This window comes from Phyllostomus discolor, chromosome 8, assembly GCF_004126475.2.
Source record: "Phyllostomus discolor isolate MPI-MPIP mPhyDis1 chromosome 8, mPhyDis1.pri.v3, whole genome shotgun sequence".
Taxonomy (NCBI): Eukaryota; Metazoa; Chordata; class Mammalia; order Chiroptera; family Phyllostomidae; genus Phyllostomus; species Phyllostomus discolor.
The window spans coordinates 56592380-56611547 of record NC_040910.2 but is presented as its reverse complement, the minus strand read 5'-3'; the positions used below and the strand labels follow the sequence as shown (position 1 = coordinate 56611547).

General features: G+C 53.8%; 1 protein-coding gene across 7 annotated transcripts in view; it reads left to right on the top strand.

Annotated features, from left to right (window-relative positions):
• The window catches only part of CERS4 (ceramide synthase 4), a 25811-nt gene extending 6643 nt beyond the window's left edge, over positions 1 to 19168 (top strand). For 4 of the 7 annotated variants that reach the window (XM_028522057.2, XM_036032735.1, XM_036032734.1 and 1 more), the window contains exons 2-11: positions 11334 to 11507; positions 13388 to 13505; positions 14243 to 14361; positions 14443 to 14500; positions 14892 to 14942; positions 15278 to 15370; positions 15562 to 15690; positions 16074 to 16180; positions 17752 to 17908; positions 17999 to 19168. In XM_028522057.2, coding sequence (XP_028377858.1) covers positions 11335 to 11507; positions 13388 to 13505; positions 14243 to 14361; positions 14443 to 14500; positions 14892 to 14942; positions 15278 to 15370; positions 15562 to 15690; positions 16074 to 16180; positions 17752 to 17908; positions 17999 to 18175 — 1182 coding nt within the window. In that variant the 5' untranslated portion in view covers position 11334 and the 3' untranslated portion in view covers positions 18176 to 19168. Of the gene's footprint in view, positions 1 to 4666; positions 5100 to 6074; positions 6152 to 6235; positions 6420 to 11333; positions 11508 to 13387; positions 13506 to 14242; positions 14362 to 14442; positions 14501 to 14891; positions 14943 to 15277; positions 15371 to 15561; positions 15691 to 16073; positions 16181 to 17751; positions 17909 to 17998 lie in introns of those variants that run through there. The other 3 variants (XM_036032731.1, XM_036032732.1, XM_036032733.1) reach the window with 3 other exon arrangements.

Below are 19168 nucleotides of genomic sequence, written 5' to 3'. Positions count from 1 at the left end.
GATGCTGAAGCTGGCTCTCTTTTGGAGATGAAGGGCAACCTGAAAATAAATGTACTTAAGGAAGAAAAGTGAGCCTTTTGAAGGAGACTGGCGGGTGAGTCATCGAGCAGGTGGGACAGGGATGACGAGGCTAGAGGCTGGGGCTCAGTTGTTTCCTGAGGCCTGGGTGTCTGTGGGTAGAATCAAGGTCTTAGCATAGCCTTTTTTCCAGCCATCCATTTGGTGGCGAGCTTCTGGGCACCTGTTGTGTGCCAGGTGCTGGGAACATGGAGGGGTCAGGCCACATCACCAGGCTACTGGGGAGGAGACAAATGTTGACCCAAAATTTTCTGAGAAAAGGGTTGGGCAGGGGAGTCCAGGGGAAGGACCCGAACCCAGTCTGAGGGCACCTGGCAGTCTTCCTGGAGGAACTGTCTGGAGAACAGTGTTGAAGAACCAGAGGGGTCTGGCAGGCAGAAGAGGAGGGCATGGCTGGAGGAGACAGGGACAGAGGTATGTTCAGAGGCCTGAGGGTATTCCTGGGTGCCTGATGGCAGGGTCTGGGGGAGCACTTGTAGGCTTTCAAGCTGAGGGTCTTGTGTGCATGGATGCTGATGGAGGAGATGGCCAAGGCAAAACCCACAGGCAGGGGGACCAGGACAGAGGCCATGATAATTGACATGGAGAGATGAGGCTGCAGCGGACTGGATCAGTAGAGAAGGGGCTCCGTCAACAGTGACTGGGGAGATGGGTGCCATTGCAGGAGTCAATGAGTAACTGGGTGTCCGGGGATATGGAGGGGCCTGGGATGATTCCCAGGTTCCCATCCCCAAACACAGGATGGACGGTGGGGCCTTGGCCAAGAAGCCTCAGGAGGACGAAAGCATTTCCTGTGGGTGGAGGACAACTTGAGTGTGAAGGGCAAAAGCCCCCATACAGCTTTTTATTTTAAATTGTGTAGGATCTGAAACTGCTTTTTTAGACTCTCTCTTTTTAACACGCTCCATCCATTGTTGAGCTGTTGTGGTCTCTGTGGGCTCTATCTTACCACTTTTTAAGCCAGTTTCTATTTCCAGTGACTAACAATAAAAAATGGGAAACGCATCCCATGCTGTTTCCTTATTCCAGACAGAGGCTGCCAACCAGTGTCTCTGTGTTTTGGTTGCTCTTGAGCAGCACTGCTCCATAGTCTTCTGTGCGCGATGCTCCCTGTGTGCCCTGCCCAGGACACTAGCCACAGCAGCTATTGCGTGTAGGCATGTGCAACCGAGGAACTGTATTTTAAATTGTATTTAATTGTAATTACATGAAATGTAAATAGCCACATATTAGGCTAGTGCACAGGTAGCAAACACAAGGCCCATGGCCCAAATCTGGCCCTCCACCTTGTTTTATCTGGCCCCGCACCTTGTTTCTACCCGGTGGCAGCACCGAGCTCTTGCTTTACTGTTGAGAAGTAGTTACATTTACACAGTCCTAAAATTACATTTGGCTCTTTGAAGGGAACCATGAGGTTGATGTGGCCCCTGGTGAAAATGAGCTTGACACCCCAGTTCTACAGCGCCTCACAACATCATAATGAAATGACGTTGTTCGACGTTATACATTTAGTACGTAGTCCAGAGTTGGTGGTCATCGCGGAAAGGGCCTGTCTGATGTGGCAGCCCTGCCGCGCTTTTTATACCTCAGTGATCCTCCCAAGTCAGTGAACATAGCATTTCTTCTTCTCTTCCCCCTCTTTTGATAATTTTTTAAATTGTGTCAAAAATTGGCAGTGTTGAAGTGCACAGCTCGATGTTAAGAATGTTCACATTGCTGCACAAAGAATCTCTACAACTTTCGTCCTGCAGAACTAAATCTCTCACCTTGCTAAAGGACAGCCCCCGCCCCACCTCCCAGCCCCGGCTTCCACTGTGCGCTCTCTGTCCCTCTGGACTTGACTCCTCAGGTACCTCCCATAGTGGAGTCCTGTAGTGTTTGTCTTTCTGTGACTGGCTCATTTCACTGAGCAGGCTGTCTTCACGGCTTGTACCTAATGATTCAGTGCATGGAATCCTGAGGTTCCTGATCCCCAAATGTCAGACACCAAAGTTGCTGCCAGTTTTCACTGGAAGGGCAAGAGGGAGGACTCAGAAGGGGCACAAGGAAACCTCAGGAAGAGATGGTGACCCTTGAACAGTGTGGGGGTTGGGGGCTCTGACCTTGCATGCACCTGAAAATATATCTGTAACTTTCAACTCCCCCAAAACTTAACTGCTAAGAGCCTGTTGTTGAGCAGAAGCCTCATCAACAAATAAACAGTCAACAAATGCATATTTTGTAAGTTATATGTACTAGATACTGTATTTTTACAATATAACAAACATAAAAGAAAAGAAAATGTTATTAAGAACATCATCAAGAAGAGAAAATACATTGGTAGCACTGTTCATACTGATGGATACCGTAAGTTTCCATCATCTGTTTATAGGACACTAAAAACCTGCATATGCAGTGGACTCATGCAGTTCAAACCTGTGTTGTTTAAGGGTCAGCTGTATTCAATGTCTTGGTTGAGGTTATGATTTCATGGTTGTGCACATATGTAGAATGTACTGAATCTCACTATTGAAACATTCTGTTTCATACATGGTAATGGTACCTCAATAAACCAGTGTTGTTTAATTGTGGTATCTGAGAGAGCCGCCCTACACCCCCCACCTGTGCTGACCCAACCCTGTGCAAGTATCAGATCCCACTGCAAACTCCAAGAGACCCCATCCTCTCTCGTTCCTCAGTCCATGAAACCTCCCTGACTGACACCCCAACATATACCCACATTAGCTGACACTGGGAACCCCGAAGCCTCTCCCTGGTGTTCAGTGTTTGAGGGAGATGCAGAGCTAGCTCGCTCTCTCAGCTCCATGGGGTCTGACCATGGCCAGAGAAAAAGCTCTTAAGAAAGGCTGAGGAGGGTGGGAAGGGTAGAGAAGTCTCTTAAGTAGAGAATTTAATCTGATCCAGGTCTTGAAAGGCTAGTAGGAACTGGCACAGTGAAGGGGGTGGAGGCGTTTCTGGCAAAAGGCTGATGCAAAGAACTGGAGGCTGGACCCCTGGGGAAGCTCTGGGCCTCCTAGAGCCTGGGTGTGGAGTAGGGCAGGGGCTCAAATGGAGCTGTGTGAGGGAACAGGGCCAGGCAGCCAGCCCACCGCACAACTGATGGGCAGCTATAGAGCAAGCTTCATGGTCCAGTGCTGATTGTTCAATTTGGGGGATGGGGCATAACCAGGGGAATGGGAGGGTGGCTTTGGTGAGGAAAGGTGGCCAATGGGCTGAGAACGCCAGGCCCCTGAGCCTTTGGTGTATGTGGGAGGGGGCAACCCTGAGGAAACCTTGGTGGACAGAAGCAGGCCTGGGAGGCCCCTCGAGGGTCCTATGAGCACTGATCACTGGCAGCCCCCGGGGAGCTTCCAGCCCTGGCTGTCTCCCTTGCTAGCAGAGTAGCCTGTTTCCAGTAGTTTCTGGCTTTGAACCTGAGACTTCTCAGCTTCTGGGGAGACAGTGCACCTGCTTTATGGGGATGGGTCTGACCCAGCCTGTTAAAGAAAGTGGGTCCTTTCTCTAGAACATTTGACCACCAGCTAAAGTCTTCATTTCCACCCATCAGTGTGTCTGTTCTGCCCATTCATCCACTCAGCATTTAGTTGGCACCTAAGGTTGTGCCAGGCCCCGTCCGAGGACCCAGCTGTGACGATAACACCTATGCCTTCATGAGGCATGTGCCTTGTAGAATGAGGCAGACAAGTAAGTAAGTAAACAGATCAACCGAGATGACAGGGCTATAAGAATAGAACAGGGAGAAGAGATGGACTAGTATGGTGGCTTCTTTGGAAGTGGACTGAGAAGGCTTCTCTGAGGAGGCGACGTGGAGGAGGAGGCAGACCCAAACCCTAGGCCATGGGGGAACCCACATGCGCCAGGGCCCTGGGGCAGAAGTGAGCTTGGCAAGTTGGAGGCCCACCAAGTAATCATTGCAGTGAATTGAGCTGCTGGGGAGAGAGGATTGTATCTACAGGGCAGGAGTGTGTCAAATAGGAGGGGCTGAGGCAAGGGGTACCCTGGACTTGGGGCCCTTCCTGGGCTGAGTGCATCTCTGGTCATTAGCAGCCCACAGGGACCCTGCTCAGAGAGGTTCCGAGTAGAGGGGACAGCCAGGACCCCATGCAGGGGCAGCTGTGGTTATCAACAAACAGTCCCCACACCTCACATCATGTGCTGTTCGCTGGGGCCTCCAGCTGCAGGAGCCAGGTGACTCTGGGCAGCAGGCCAGGCTGCAAGGGCCAGGCAATTTGGTGTGTGTGTCCTTGTGTGTCTGCCTGTCCCTGGGCTGGACCTGGACATCTGGAATCTGAATTGATTTCCTATTTCACAACTCAGGCCAGTCCTGTGTTTCTAGCTAGATTGAAAATAAAACAAACAAACCTGTATGCACAGCCCTGCTCTGCTGAAACCTTACGGGGTTTGCGGCCATAACACGGGCCAGTGGACTCCATCAGAGCCCTGGGGTGGGCCAGGGACCCTGTGCTTTCCTGCCCTTCCTTGTGTCAGCATAAGCCCTAATCTCCCTCTGTCCTCCATTCCAGGGGTATTTTTAGCCACTAAGAAGGGTTATCAGAGTCTGGCTCCAGGTGGCAGGGGCAAGGCTAGGAAAAGGCCAAAGAGGCTTCAAGATACAGCCGGACTGGAAGACCCAGGGGCAGGCTGGATAGCAGTAATGGGGATGAAGGCTCAAGCTGGTCAAGCTGGCACAGCCACCCACGTGGTCATTCTCCAAATGACCCCTCTGTGGCCTTGGCTGAGCCCAGCCTGAGCTCATTAGCTACAGCTGTCAGGAAAGGTGCCTTTGCAGAGGCCAGGGGCTATTCTGGGAAGAACCACCCAGAACCTGCCGCAGGCCCGTACCCCTCCTTTCCAGAGTGCCCCAGCCCACCCCTCTCCTCTCTACAGCTAACAATAAGTAACTAGATAAAGTCTAGTTACTCATGCCCACTCTGCCTGGGCGTCGTTCCAGCCACCTCACGTGGAAGGGCCTGTCATGGCTCCATTTTACAGATGAGGAGACGGAGGCACCCAGCTGCCAGGTCAGTAGCCGAGGTCGCACGACTGTAAAAGGGTAAGACAGGAGTCTAGTCGGTTGCAGTACCAGCATGTGGTGTGTGCGGCAGCAGGAGACCGGACTGTACCCATTTCTCAGATGGAGCAGACAATGCCCAAGGAGGCGAGGGTCACAGGGAATGGGTGGAGGAGCTAGCATCCAAGAGAGGAAAAAGGAAGGCCAAGGCGTGCCACCCTGAGCCCCATTTCCTCCTGTCCCTCGGGAAGAGGATATCTGGTGGGGGATTGGGGTGGAAGAGAATGTTGGGTCTTGCTGGCCATGGATGCCCGTTTACAGCTGTCCCTGAGCCTACCCTGTGTGCCAGGCACCTGTCCCACCAAAGGCGGGTGAATAAATGGAGGCCCTAGGCTGGGATCATTAGAGCGGGAACTCCAGCCGGTTTGCTGGGCTCCAGACCCTCCTCTCTCCCAAACCAGCATCTCTTCTTTATCAAGAGGGCAAAGGGGGTGGAGGAAGGACAGACATTAGGGTTAGAGAGGGGTAGGACTTCAGGGCTGAGACCTCTGTAGTCAGGGTAGGGTATGTCAGTCTGAAGCCCCCTTGGAGGGCTCTCTGGTTTGGAAAGCACTTTTCCAAAGTGACTTGGGGGCCAGACAGGGCTGGACCTGCTTCAGCTCAGGGCACTGGGGTTGGAGACTAGTCAAGTATCCTTCCTTCACCCCTCACCACCTCTAAAGAGCCTGCCTGACTGGCTCCCAACCCCAGTGAGTGAGGCAGGGCTGGGGGAGGTGCTTTAGGAGGGTCCAAGGTTGAGGCAATTGGAAGGTGCCTCCAGGAGGAAGTGACAGCTCAACTGGGTTTTAAAAGATGCATAGGAGTTTGCTAGACAGACAAGAAAGGTGAGTAAACTCTGCAAAAACAGAGACCTTGCCTGCTTTTCCCCCCATTTTGTGTCCTCAATACCCAGCATGGGGCAATAAATACTATGTGGACATTGCAGGCAGAGCACAGCCTTTGCAAAGGCTAGGTGTGTGAAGTGGTGTCATGTGATGAGGGCAGAGCATCAGTCAACGAATGGTGGGCTTTGAGGCTGGGTGCATCCATAGAGACCTGAGATTACGAGATGCTGTTGTTCTCATGTGTTCTCCCTTGTCCCTGAAGCTCCTGGAGACCTGTAAGCACCATGGCTTCAGTGGACCCCCTTCTGGGCTCCCTTGGGTGAGGGAAGAACATGGAGCTGCAGATCCAGACTACCAGCCCACTTCCATCTGCACGTGGTTGGGCGTGTCCCTTGGATGGTTGGGACGACCACCGAGGAGGAGACTGCAGATCCCCTGCATTGGAGGTGTGCAGCCAGGAAGCCAGGCTGGGCGTGTGCCCACATGCCCCAGTGGGTTCATGGGGCCAAGTCAGCCTTGCTTGTGAGTGCAGGTAGTTTCTTTGCTAGAGAGATGAACCCCCAGGCAAAAGTCCTCACTTGTACCTTTCCATCTGTCTATTCTGTCTGGGATACTTGAGCCCTGAGGGTTGAAACTAGCCACTGCTAGCAACCTTGATCCTTGATCGTTTGCCAGGCTACTGCCGCCTGGTGCTCTGCCTCTACCAGAGTGTCCAATGGCAGTGGCCACTGCCAATCATTTATTGACCCTGAATGCAGGATTCCCTGGTGTGGCGGGGGAGGGGGGTGGGGGGGTTGCTCCTTTATCCACACCCCCCCAATCCCATCCATCCTGACAGAGTTAAACATGAGTGCTGCCCCCCACCCCACCTGAGGAGCTCCTGCTTCTTCCACGTGTCCGTAGGGACATCTAAGCCATGCCCCCAACCCCAGCTTGTCTTGTTCAACACTGAGCCCAGCTCCTGCCCCCCAAATCCCTCACCCGTCCTGGTTCACCCAGTTCCTCAGGTTCTAAGAATTTTTCTTTTTTCAGTATTTGACTTGTGATATTGTGATTTATAATAAGAAATACAAATTCTGCCCTTGTCACCTGTCCTGGCACAGAGCTCCTAAAACTAGGAACTGAGAGGGACAGAGGTATCTTGTTATGTTAACAAGGTGACTTTGGAAAGCCCCTTGGTCACCTAAGGATGAGGGCCAATTTTCAGGGGACCCAACCACGTGTCAGAGGGTTGGAGCTATCACACCTGCCCAGGACCTCCCTGGCAGAGAGAGGGCTGGAGGGTGAATCAGTCACCAGTAGCCAATGAGTTCACCCATCGGGCTTGTGTAGTGAAGACTCCGGAGAAAGCTGATAGGACAGAGCTCGGAGAGCCTCAGGGCTGTGAACATGTGGGGCTTTGGGGAGAGGGTGCCTGGGCCAGGCATGGGGGCTCTGTGCCCTTCCCCATTCAGGCCCCTTGTATCTCTTCCCATCAGGCTGTTCCTGACTTGGACCCTTTATATCAAAGCAGTGACCTAGCAAGTAACATTTCTCTTGAGTTCTGTGGGCCACTCTAGCAAATTAATCAAACCCAAGGAGGGGACAGTGGGAACCTCTGATTTGTAGCCCATCATGGGTCAGAAGCCCAGTGAAGTTGATGTAGGACAGAGCCCTTAACCTAAGGGATCTGACATTGTCTCCAGATGATGTCAGGATTGAATTGAACTGTAGGGTGCCCAGATGGTGTCAGAAAATTGCCTGCTGGTGTGGCAAGAAAACCCCTGCACCAGACCTCAGATCAGAATCATAGCTTTTAAAAGTACAAATGGTTTAATTTGCACAGAGGAAAGGGCCCATGTCATAGATGCACAACTCAGTAAATGTTTTCAACCAGAATAGTGCCTGGATCAGGAAACTGAGCCTTCCAGCCCTCTGCATGGCCCCTCCTGGTGGCCAGCCATGTGGCAGCAGAATAATGCCCCTTTACAATGTCCACATCCTAATCCTGGGACCTGAGAACATAGTACCTCTCATGGCAAAGGGAAATTGAGTTTGCAGATGGAATTAAGGTTGCTAACAGGCTAACCCTGAGATGGGAGATGACCCTGGATTACTTGTGGGGCCCGAAGTAATCTCAGGGGTCCTTATAAGAAGGAGGCAAGGAGGGTCAGAGAGACATTTGAAAATGCTATGCTTCTGGCCTTGAAAGAAGAGGAAGGGGCCGTGAGCCAAGAAATGCAGGCACCTCTAGAAGCTAGGAAAGGCACAAAAACATATTCTCCCCTGGAGCTTCCAGAAGGATTGTAGCCCTGCTGACACTTCATTGTTAGCCTGGCAAGATCCTTCCAGACTTCTGACCCTCAAAACTGTATGAGAATAAAATCTATATTGTTTTAAGCCACATAATCAGCAGTCCCAGGAAACCAATGTAAGTCTTAAAGATTGCTTTTGCCTGGTGTTGAACTTGACATAAATGGAGTTATACATTCCTGCTTCTGGCTTCTGGCTTCTTTCTTGAGGGTATTCAGCTCTTGGGGACTCTGACTGCAAAATGTCTCCAGAAATGTCCACCCACTTACCTCATCTGGACAGCCCACAGCGCCCCCTTCTGGTCTTCCCCAGGCCACTTCCTGCTTGGCATCCCATAGCCCATGGCTTGCCATCTCAGCCAGAATATAACAAGGAGCTACAAAACCCGCAGACTACACAGGCAGGAGTGTAAAATGGTACATCCACCTGGAAAAGTTTAGCAGTTGCTTATAAAGTTAAGCATGTGACTGTCCCATGACCCAGCAATGCCATTCCTCGGACCGTCCTAGGAGACATGAAAACTTCTATTCACACAAGACTAGGATATGAATGTTCATAACAGCTTTGCTTGTGATTACTCCAAACTAGAAGCATTCCAAATGCCCCTCAACAAGTGAATAATAAATAACCGATTGTGTTATATGCCTGCAGTACTTGCAGTTCCATGTTTAAAAGGAAAACCAGTATGGCAGATGTAACAACATGGATGAGTTTCAAAACCATGATACAGAGGGAAAACAGCCAGGCACGAAGATGGAGTCTGAGGTTCCATTTATGTGAAGTTCTGGAACAGATAAAAGAGCTTTCTTCTCATAGGCCTTCTTATCCATCTGACAGGCACACTGACACCTGTGCAGGTTGGAAAAAAAAATTGGCACAGCCCTGACCTGTGTGGCTCAGTGGGTCGGGTGTCATCCTGCAAACCAAAAAGCCACTGGTTCGATTCCTGGTCAGGGCACATGCCTGGGTTGTGGGCCAGATCCCCAGTAGCAGGCGAGTGAGAGGCAACCAATTGATGCTTCTCTTGCACATCAATGTTTCTTTCCCTCTCATCCTCCCTTCCCCTCTCTCTGAAAATAAATAAATAAAATATATTTTTTTAAAATTGACACAGAGGTGTCCTTTGGACAGCAGAGATGGAGATTGACTGGGAGAGGGTATGAGAGACCTTCATGGAAAAACAAAAATGTTTGTGGTAGGAGACTAGGTTACACAGGTACATGCATTTGCCGAAACTGGGTGACTCAACACTTAAGATCAATGCATGTTGCTCTAAGTAAAATTAACCTTGAAGGGAAAAAAACCATGAGCAAATATTGAACCCTAGTTATGACTTGCATGCTGAAATATTCAGGGGTAACTTGACTTGTGTCTGCTACTGCTTTTGAAAGGCATCCAGAAAAATCAAATGGGCTGCTGGGTGGATAGAGAGATAGATGGAAGCATGGGCAGGTGTGTGAGGAAGCAAACAGGGCACAGTGAATGGTGGAACCTAGCAGTGGGTATGTGGGTGTTCACTGTAAACTCTTTTTTCTGTTGGGGCAATCACCTAATGCTTTCCCACAGGCCCACAGGCCCTGCCTGACCTTCCCTGCCCAGTGCCCTTCCTGCTTTCACCTCCCCTTCCTCTCCCTTGCTCACTCTGCTCGCACCACACAGGCCTCCTTACTGATCCTCCAGCACTCTGAGCCAAGTCCTGCCTCAGGGCCTTTGCTCATGCTGCTTCTTTCTCTGGAAAGCCCCTCTGTACCACCACTACCCTCCCTCACATAAACTCGGGCCTTCCTCATCTCTAGGTCTCAGCTCAGATGGTTTCTCCTCAGAGAGACCTCCCTTGGTCACCTCACTGAAAATCAATGCCACCCTGTTTATTTCCCACTAGACCTCATCACACTGTGTTATTTCATTTATTATGAATCTATTTATTTGTGTATTGGTTGCCTCTCCTGCTGACCTGGGAGATCCCTGGAGACAGGAATGTGTCTGCTTTGTTCCTGGCTGTGCCCTCAGCACCCAGCCCAGGCTGGTGTATACAAGTCACTCAGAGAACATTTTATGGATGGGTGGGTGGGTGGGTGGATTAATGGACCTAACAAATGGATGAATAGGTAGATGGATGGGTAGATGGACTGATGTGTATATGGATGGATGGACGGATGGATGGATGGATGGATGGATGGATGGACAGGTGGATGGGTGGATGGACAGGTGGATGGGTGGATGGACAGGTGAATGGACGGGTGGGTGGGTGGGTGGATGGATGGATGGATGGATGGACGGACAAATGAACAATGAGTGAACAAACATTCCAAGCGGGGATTGGTGTGAGACTCTGGGCACTTGTCTTAAAATCCTGAGGAAGGGAGAAACTGCGTGGGCCACTCTGGATGGCTGGGCTCTGCAGAGAGGGGCTGGTCCCAGGCAGCTCTTGGTGGAAAGCTGGCTCACCTCAGTTACTGCTCCGTTATCCTGAGAGCTTGGTCCTGCTGTTGGTTCTCCTACGCAGCTGCTGTCCGCCCGTGGTCTGGGATAGCGAGCAAGGCAGCTGATACTAAAACCTCTAGGGGCATCACTCAGACCTCCCAGGGAGTCCACCTGGTGAAGGGCGGCTGGGGAGGGAATTACAGATTTCCTTAAATTCTTCATCTTTGGACTGTATCCGAGGCACCTTCCCACAATGGCAGGAAACCTTCCTGGACGTTTGAGAACTCAAGGTCATGACCCTACCCAGCCACCCCCTTGGCTTCTAGCCATCATTTTCCTGTCTGTAAAGTGCAGAATAATAACTACTGTCATGATCTGTGTTGTTAAGGATCAACAGGCACCAGGCTGAGCTGAAGAGTGGATATGTACTGTCCCTGGTTTATAGATGATCTTGAGGTTCAGAGAGATCAAGTCATTTGCCTAAAGACACACAGCCCAAGTTGAGCCTTAACCCCCACTGTAATAAACTCCAGGTTGCCCGGCAATGGTGGGGCGGGGTGGGGGCGAGGGCCAGGCAGATAGGCCCTCCAGCATCACCCAACCTGCAGGCTGAGCTCACCCTTAACTGGACCATCTGTCCACAGGATGTGGTCCAGTCTGAACGAGTGGCTGTGGCAGGACAGGTTCTGGCTACCACCTAATAGCTCATGGGCTGACCTGGAGGACCGGGATGGCCGGGTCTATGCCCATCCCCAGGACATGCTGGCGGCCCTGCCCCTGGCCCTGGCCCTGGTGGTCGTGCGCTTCACCTTTGAGAGGTGAGTGTCCCTTGTGGATGGTGTTGCAGTGCTGGCCTGTGCTGCAGCCTTTGTGTGGTTTTGTCCTAGCTTTGAACCAAATTTCCCCCTCCACCACCAGCTGCTGCCACTCACACTCCTCTGGGATCTGAGGGCTGGTATAAAAGCACTGGCTGCAGCTCTGACCTGGTTGTGCAGCCTCTTCGGAACATGGGTGGGGACCTGGAGGGCATGTGCCCATTTTGCTGGCCAAGGACAGATCTACAGGGGCCAGTCAGTCAGTGAGCAGAGAAACTCCTGCCCTGCCATGCCTCCATTCCCACCCCCTGCCACTGCCTTCTGTGAGAGGCCACCCCTCCCTGGTTCCCCATTACTCCTTCTATCACCTTCCCTCCTCCCACCCTTTGTAGCCAAGGAAGGAGCACAGGCCCTATAGCCTCGCCTGTGGGGCCCTTTCCGCTCAGCCTCAGACTCCTACACCCTGGCACTATCCCTGAGTATATGCTGCCCATCCCCCTGGCAACCTCCAGTTGCCGAACCCTGTGGATTTCCAGGCCTTTCTCAGGTGACCCAGATGCTGATCAATCAGAACTGGATTTCTCCCTCTCCCTGGGCGTCCTTCTCCTGCGCGTGGGCATCTCTCCTGGGGTCCCTTCCCTGTGTCCAGGTAGCCCCACCCTTTCCCCTGTGACCAGAGCTGTAGTCATAGCTCCTAGACCTACCTTGCCAAGCCCCTATCCTGCTGGCCTCCCCACTGCCCGTCCCCCTACCTGCCGACCCCCACAATGTTTCCCGTGATGCCGAGGGCCCCTCCCCTTTCTCCACAAGCACTTCCTCCTCCGCTCCTCACACCCATTCCTGGTTCGCCATCTTTGCTGCCACCTGGCCTTTGCACACACTCTCTTGCAGCCCCTTTAAGGCTGAGTTCCAGGGAAGCCTGCCCTGCCCCCACAGAGCCCTTAACCCCTCCAGCCATTTGGGTCTCCCCCTGACCACGGGGACATGGAAGCCGTCTGCATCTTGCTTTGTGTCTCCCACTCCTAAGGAGCTCCCAGGTGTGGGCTCCCTGGACACAGGGGACCAGAGAATGTCCACTGACATATTTAACAGGCACACTTTGAGCACTTATCTGTGCCAGCCACTGCTCACAGCAGCCGAGTGTCTTCACCCATTTTGTGCTATTATCACCCCCATCTTACAGAAGAGGAAATGGAGGCACAGAGAGGTCAAGGGACCTGCTTGGTGTCACACAGTGCATAGGCCAGCAGGGTCGGAGGCTTTGCCTGGGGGATTCTGAGAGGCCCCACTGGCCAGGTCTGCTTTCCCACAGTGTGGGGAGTAGGGGTCAGGGCCTGCCCAGATTCACTACTGGAGCCCAGAGCAAGATTTGCATGTTTAACTAATGGTCCCAACTGAGGTGGGAGTGTTATCCCAAAGGCATCAGGTGGAATGATGGAGATGAAATTCCATCTTTGAACCCCTGGCCTTGGGAGCCCCCTTGTGGGCAACGTGGTGATTGATCGGAGTCCAGCTCCTCCAGGTGTTCCCCCTGCAAGGGTGAGGAGGGAGAGGGGAGACCTGAGTGGGAGCCTCAGCCCGGTTAGGGCCAGACCAGGATTCTAGGTGGCCAGGGCACAGGAAGTGAGGGGACTCTGACCCATAGTTTGGGATTAGATTGAATGACAGTGATTTGGTACCCCAAAAGTTGACCTTCCCACCCCCATTCTGCAGGCCAGCACAGCCCAGCTGCCTTTCTTACACTCAGTCTAATACAGCAGCCAGGATCTCCTCCAGGGTCCCAGGACATGACCTGGCCCTGCCCAGCCTCAGTGTCACCACCATCTGTAGCATGTATGTCCCTCCTCATGTGGACTGATGAACCCTGTGTCCCCTGCACCCAGACTCGTCGGCCTGCCCCTAAGCCGGTGGCTGGGTGTGCGGAATCGAGCCAGGAGGCCGGTGCAACCCAATGCCACGCTGGAGAAACACTTCCTGGTGGAAGGACAGAGACTCACTGAGGTGAGGGCCCTGCCACCCTCCTCCATCTCCATCTGCCCACATGGCTGCTGTGTGGATGGGGCCTGGGGGTGGCAAGTGGCCTACTTGTTGGGGGCAGAGAAAGACCAGGGCACCTATGCTCCCCCGTGACACCAGACTCCAATCAGTGAGCCCAGCTGACTAACAGGCAGCTCCTGGGCCTGGAGAGGGTCTGGGGAGCCAGTGTCTCTCCTGCCCTGGGGGCGAGTATTCAGATACTCTGGCGGTTCTGCAGTCTTATGCCCCTCCCTCAGGCCCCATCCATGGTATAGCTGCCTGGTGGGCAGGGTCTGGGCTGGGTCCTCAGGAGAAAGAGGAAGGGAGAGATCTTCCTACCCTGGGCACAGGGGTATTCTGCTCCTGCAGAATACAGAGCCTTGTGATCCTGTCTCTTGTCAGTCCCTCTGCAGGCACACATGGGAAACAAGGTCTCAACTGCCTGCCTGGAGCAGGGGTGAGACTGCACTGTTCTGGAGGGGTGCAGGGAAACCTCTATAGGGAGCTGCTCCCAGCCCTCATCAGTCATCAGTCTGTCCTGTGAGCAGGGCTGGGTTCTTATTAAGGCCTGATTGTTTGGGGGTCTCCAACCCATACCTCCCTATCTTCACAGGTAGAGAGTCCCACGGGTGAGGTCTGGGGCTACAGGGGATGGGTCCCACCTGTTCTGGGACGAGTGGGAAGCCACTTCTGTGACCCTGGCCCTCATCCCCCCTCCCCAGCCTGAGATGGTTATCCTGGCCACCCAGTGTGGCCTCACACTGAGGCAGACCCAACGCTGGTTCCGAAGACGACGGAACCAGGACCGGCCTTGCTTGACCAAGAAGTTCTGTGAGGCCAGGTCAGCCCAGGGTGGGGTTGGGGAGGGGGGAGGAGTGTGCTCTGTCAGCAGCTGCCTCATGGGCTCCCTACCTGTCTGCAGCTGGAGGTTTGCCTTCTATCTGTTCTCCTTCTTTGGTGGCCTCTCGGTCCTCTACCACGTGAGTGTTCTTGACTGCTCCCTGGCTCTCTGCCTGCCCCACAAGCACCTGCTATGGGCCAGGCCCAGCTTGGGGTAGAGGTGGGGAGGCGTGTGGGCAGAGGGGGAGGAAGCATGTGCACAGAGAAGGGAGCAAGAACTTGGCAAAGTCCTAGGGACCTTGTTGAAGCCTAGAAGCCTGTTGGGATCTCCTGTGGGTGGGGCTGGGGTCAGGCAGTGAGTGAGCTCCTCATCTGCAGTGAGAACAGAGATGTAACCAGGAGGGACACAGCAGAGCTGAGTGACAGCAGTACCAAGGGCCAGGGGACCCCCCCCCCCAAGCAGGCCTTGGGCCCAGGGCGGGAGGCTGGGGTCTGGTCTTCGGGCAGCCTCAGATGTCTGTGTCCTCACAGGAGTCATGGCTTTGGAGGCCAGCAATGTGCTGGGACAATTACCCAAATCAGGTGAGTGACAGGGGTTGCCTGGAGCTGGAGGGGGGATTGGAGTGGTCAGAGTTCGTATGGCCAAAGGCGGCAGAGCCAGACCTGGACATGACACTGTAATCTCCTCCAAGTCCTGTTGTCTGTTTTTGGCCTCCCCTGGGGAATGGAGAGGGGCCAGGCGTCAGGAAATTTGGAGCAGGAGTAGACACAAAACCACTACTCTTGATTACCTCCTGGGGTAGAGAGCTCATACCTTCTTGGCTCTCTGGGATTCCAGTGTCCTGGTTTTGAGCACACTGAGGGCTCTGAGGAAGTTTCCACCCCTCAGCTAACCCTGCTTCACTGCCCTGCCACAGACCCTGAAGCCGGCCCTGTACTACTGGTACCTCCTGGAGCTGAGTTTCTACATTTCCCTGCTGATCACTTTGCCCTTCGACGTCAGGCGCAAGGTGAGGTCCCGCCAAGAGTCCAGCTGGGGAAGTGATGAGCTGTGGAGTCAGGGTCCAGTTCCAGTTGGGGAGGGATGGCCTCACCGATACCTGGAGACCCCCAGGCACGAAGCATGGTGCCAACCAAGCCCCTCAGAGGGCTCCTCCGGCTACCCAGCCGTGTCCTGGCAGTGACCCGCTATCTCTCACAGGATTTCAAGGAGCAGGTAGTGCACCACCTCGTCACCATCACCCTCATCACCTTCTCCTACAGCACGAACCTGCTGCGCATTGGCTCTCTAGTGCTGCTACTGCATGACTCCGCTGACTACCTGCTGGAGGTGGGCCCAGCCCCCTTCTCAGAGGTCCTATCCTGAGCCCAGGGCCCCTGGAGATGAGGCCCCGCCCCTCCCAAGCTTCTAGTAAAGTGAGGCCCCTCCCACTCTGCTTTCCAGGGAGAGCAGACTTCACCTTAGTCAGTCTTCCTGGCAGGTGAGTCCCAGACCCTCTCTGTCTTCCTGAGAGGTGAGGCCCCGCTCCCTGCAATTCCTGGAAAGTGAGGGTCTCAGAGACCCAGTTTGTACCTTTGTGGGCAGTTTCTGGAAATAAGGCTCTGTCGCCCCATGGTGCCTTTTCCTGGGGAAGAGGCCCCGCTCCTTCCCACCTGGTCCCCCACCGCCAACACCACCCAACCGAATCCTTCCCTCTCTGCTGTCTTCCCCAGGCCTGTAAGATGTTCAACTATGCACACCAGTGGCGTGTGTGCAACTCACTCTTCATCGTCTTCTCCTTGGTCTTCTTCTATACTCGCCTTGTGCTCTTCCCCACCCAGTGAGTCAGCCCTCCAGTAGGCGCTGGGCAGATGGGTGGGCGCAGCTGGATCCAGTCCTGTCTCACTCAGTTTCAGACCCAGGGAGCAGGGGTGTTAGTTGTGAGGCTTCCAGGAGGAGGCACAGAAGGGTATTGTGTTCCCAGCCCAAGGCACAGCATGAGCCCAGAGGTGAAAGGGACAGAAAATGGCTCAGTCCTTGTTCCCCTGTGTGCCTGGAACATGGAATGGACGGCAAGGCTGGTGGCCAGCTCACTGAAGCCTTTGCCCAGTGTATTTATTAGCTGAGCCTCTCCCAGCAAAGGGAGCAATGTGATCTCTGCTCATGTGGAGCTGACACTGGGGGATTAAATAAATAAGGCAAATAAGTAGAATATAGAGCACACAACAGAGTGGTGATCATGTTAACGAGAAAATAAAGACAGCCCCAGGAAGTGTGTGGGTAACTGGAATTACAGGGATGGCCAGGGAAGGCGTCTCTGATAGTGTTCATGCAGAAAGACGAGTGAGGTGAGGAGGGGGCAGTGCTGATCAGAGCAGAAAAGGCTTCCAGGCAGTGGGAACAGCACAAGCAAAAGCCCCGAGCCTAGACTGTGCCTGGTTTGTTGGAGGAACAGCAAGCCCATATGGCAGGAGCAGAGTGAGCTAGGGGGAGGAAGGGGGCCAGACTTGGGTGCTCGTAGGCACCCTCTGATGGCTACGGAGAGAACAGCTGGTGAGAGCGCCCACCCCCTAGCCAGGAGCCAGGGGACCAGGACAGAGGCCACTGTCCAAGTGAGCAGTGATGGAACTGGGCCAGTGCAGGTGAGGGAAGTGGGTGGCCTCAGGAAACACTCAAGTCATGATGTGGTTTTGAGCTCAGAGCTGTTCTTTGAGGATCAGGAGATCAGCTTTGATGATGTTGGGTTTGAGGGGCCTGTAGACCACCAAGAAAAGCCATAGAGGATACAGTGGGCACACCAGCATGGAGAGATGTGAATGTTTGGTGTTTGCAGCCACGAGATGAGACAGGTCATGCAGGGACAAGGTGTGGACAGAGATGTGTGCCAGTCAGGGGAAGGCTGCAGGGGAGGCAAGAGGGAGTGGCCGTGACTTGAGGAGGCAGAAGTGTGGGCACCTAAAGGCACACAAGGGAAGGGCCTCAGGGAGAAGAGAGGACCAGCTGGGCGCCTTCTGCTCGAGCCAAGCAGGTCACTGGTGGCCTTACAGCTGATTTGGGTGAGGGTGGCTCGGGGGAAAGCCTGCTGAGTGAGGGGGAAAAGGCAGCCTAAGAAGAGAAGGAAAAGTGTCAAAGGACCACCCAGGAGAGCAACTGGAATACTAAGTGCCCTGTTGGAGTTCATGGTCATGCACGATTAGTAAGCTTGTGTGATCTCATTTAACATGTAACCAAGTGAGAGGGGGCATTTAAATGCCCAGCTGAAGAGCATAGGTATTACTCTTGGGACAACAGGAAGCCATCAGAAATTCTGGAGCAGGGAAGGCCACACATGTTAGAGCTTCCTAGGACTGGGAGCTAGAGCTGCTGGTAAAGCCCACTTCTTCCTTCTGCCTGCCCACGTGCCTACCGCAGGATCCTCTATACCACGTACTACGAGTCCATCGCCAACTCGGCCCCCTTCTTTGGCTATTACCTCTTCAACTCGCTTCTGGTGATGCTGCAACTGCTGCATGTGTTCTGGTCTTGCCTCATCCTTCGTATGATCTGCAACTTCACAAAGAAAGGCCAGGTAGGGCCAGGCGAGGGTGGGCTCCCATGTGCTGTCCAGGAGCCCCAGTCCAGCCCCAGCCCAGCCTCATACACACTCTCTATTTCCCAGATGGAGAAGGACATTCGCAGTGACATGGAGGAGTCGGACTCGAGCGAAGGAGAGGAAGCCCAGGAGCATCCGAAGCTCAAGAATGGGGCAGCTCAGGGACCTGGGGTAGCTTCTACCGATGGCCCTCGGAACCGGGCAGCCTGGCAGCTGGCCAATGGGCATATGTTGGCCACGTAGCTAGCCAAGGACTGACTGTGCTCCTCCCAGTGCCTTGGATTTGTTGGGTGGCTGCACTGGCAGCTCTTGGGCCAGCTTTGTGGAGACAGGGAGGGCCCCACCCCAGGGTCGAGGAAGGGTGGGCTCATGACCTGTCTCCAGCCCCTTCCTTCTGCATACCCTCACTCCTTTCCTTGGGGCACTAGACAGAGCTGGGTGGTAGGCAGCAGCAGGGTGCTGCAGCCCACCAGAGGCACCATGAGGCTGCAATCTGAGGACTGTGAAGAGCCCCAGTGTGAAAGGAGTCCAATAAAACTTGTACAGAGCCAAATCCTCCGCCTGAATTTGTGTCCTGCAATAGCTCCTCGGAGCCCCCAAGGAAGCCAGGACTCTGTTTACATACTCCACTGACAGGGGCACTCACTGCCACCCCAAGACATATGCTTGGTCCCAGGATACCCAGACAGCAAGCAGTCCTTGGAGAGTTCCCCAGGCAAGTCCCTAAGTCCCAGCCAATGCCTTAGCCAAGCACCCCCTTCCACCTCAGGGCAGCCTTCAGCCAGCTACTTACAGACCCAGCTTACACATGACTTTGCCTGTGGTCACAGGAGTCAGAAGCCAAGCAGAAGGGCAAAGGAGAGGCTCATGCCTAGACTTGCAGCCTTTGCTCAGTGTTCTCTGGGCCTCCCTGGAGAGAGGGAGGTAAGGCCCAAGAGTGGGGACTCCCACTGCTTCCCAAGGGTAAGCCTAGGTGAGGTCACTTTCTCTTCCAGAGCTCTGCAGGAAGGTGTCCCCCTCTTCCCCAGCTGAAACAGACTGAGGAACAGTGTCCCATACACCAGAAATCACAGCCACAAGGTCCCACAGCAGGGCCAGAACATCCTGTCTTCAGGGGAACGGCAGAAAGCTGAGCTGTGGAAAAAAAGAAGTAGGAGATGACAGAGGAAGGGCACTGTGTGGGGACAAGGGGGAGGGCAACTATTTTAGAGATAGAGGACAGATCACAGAGAGAGG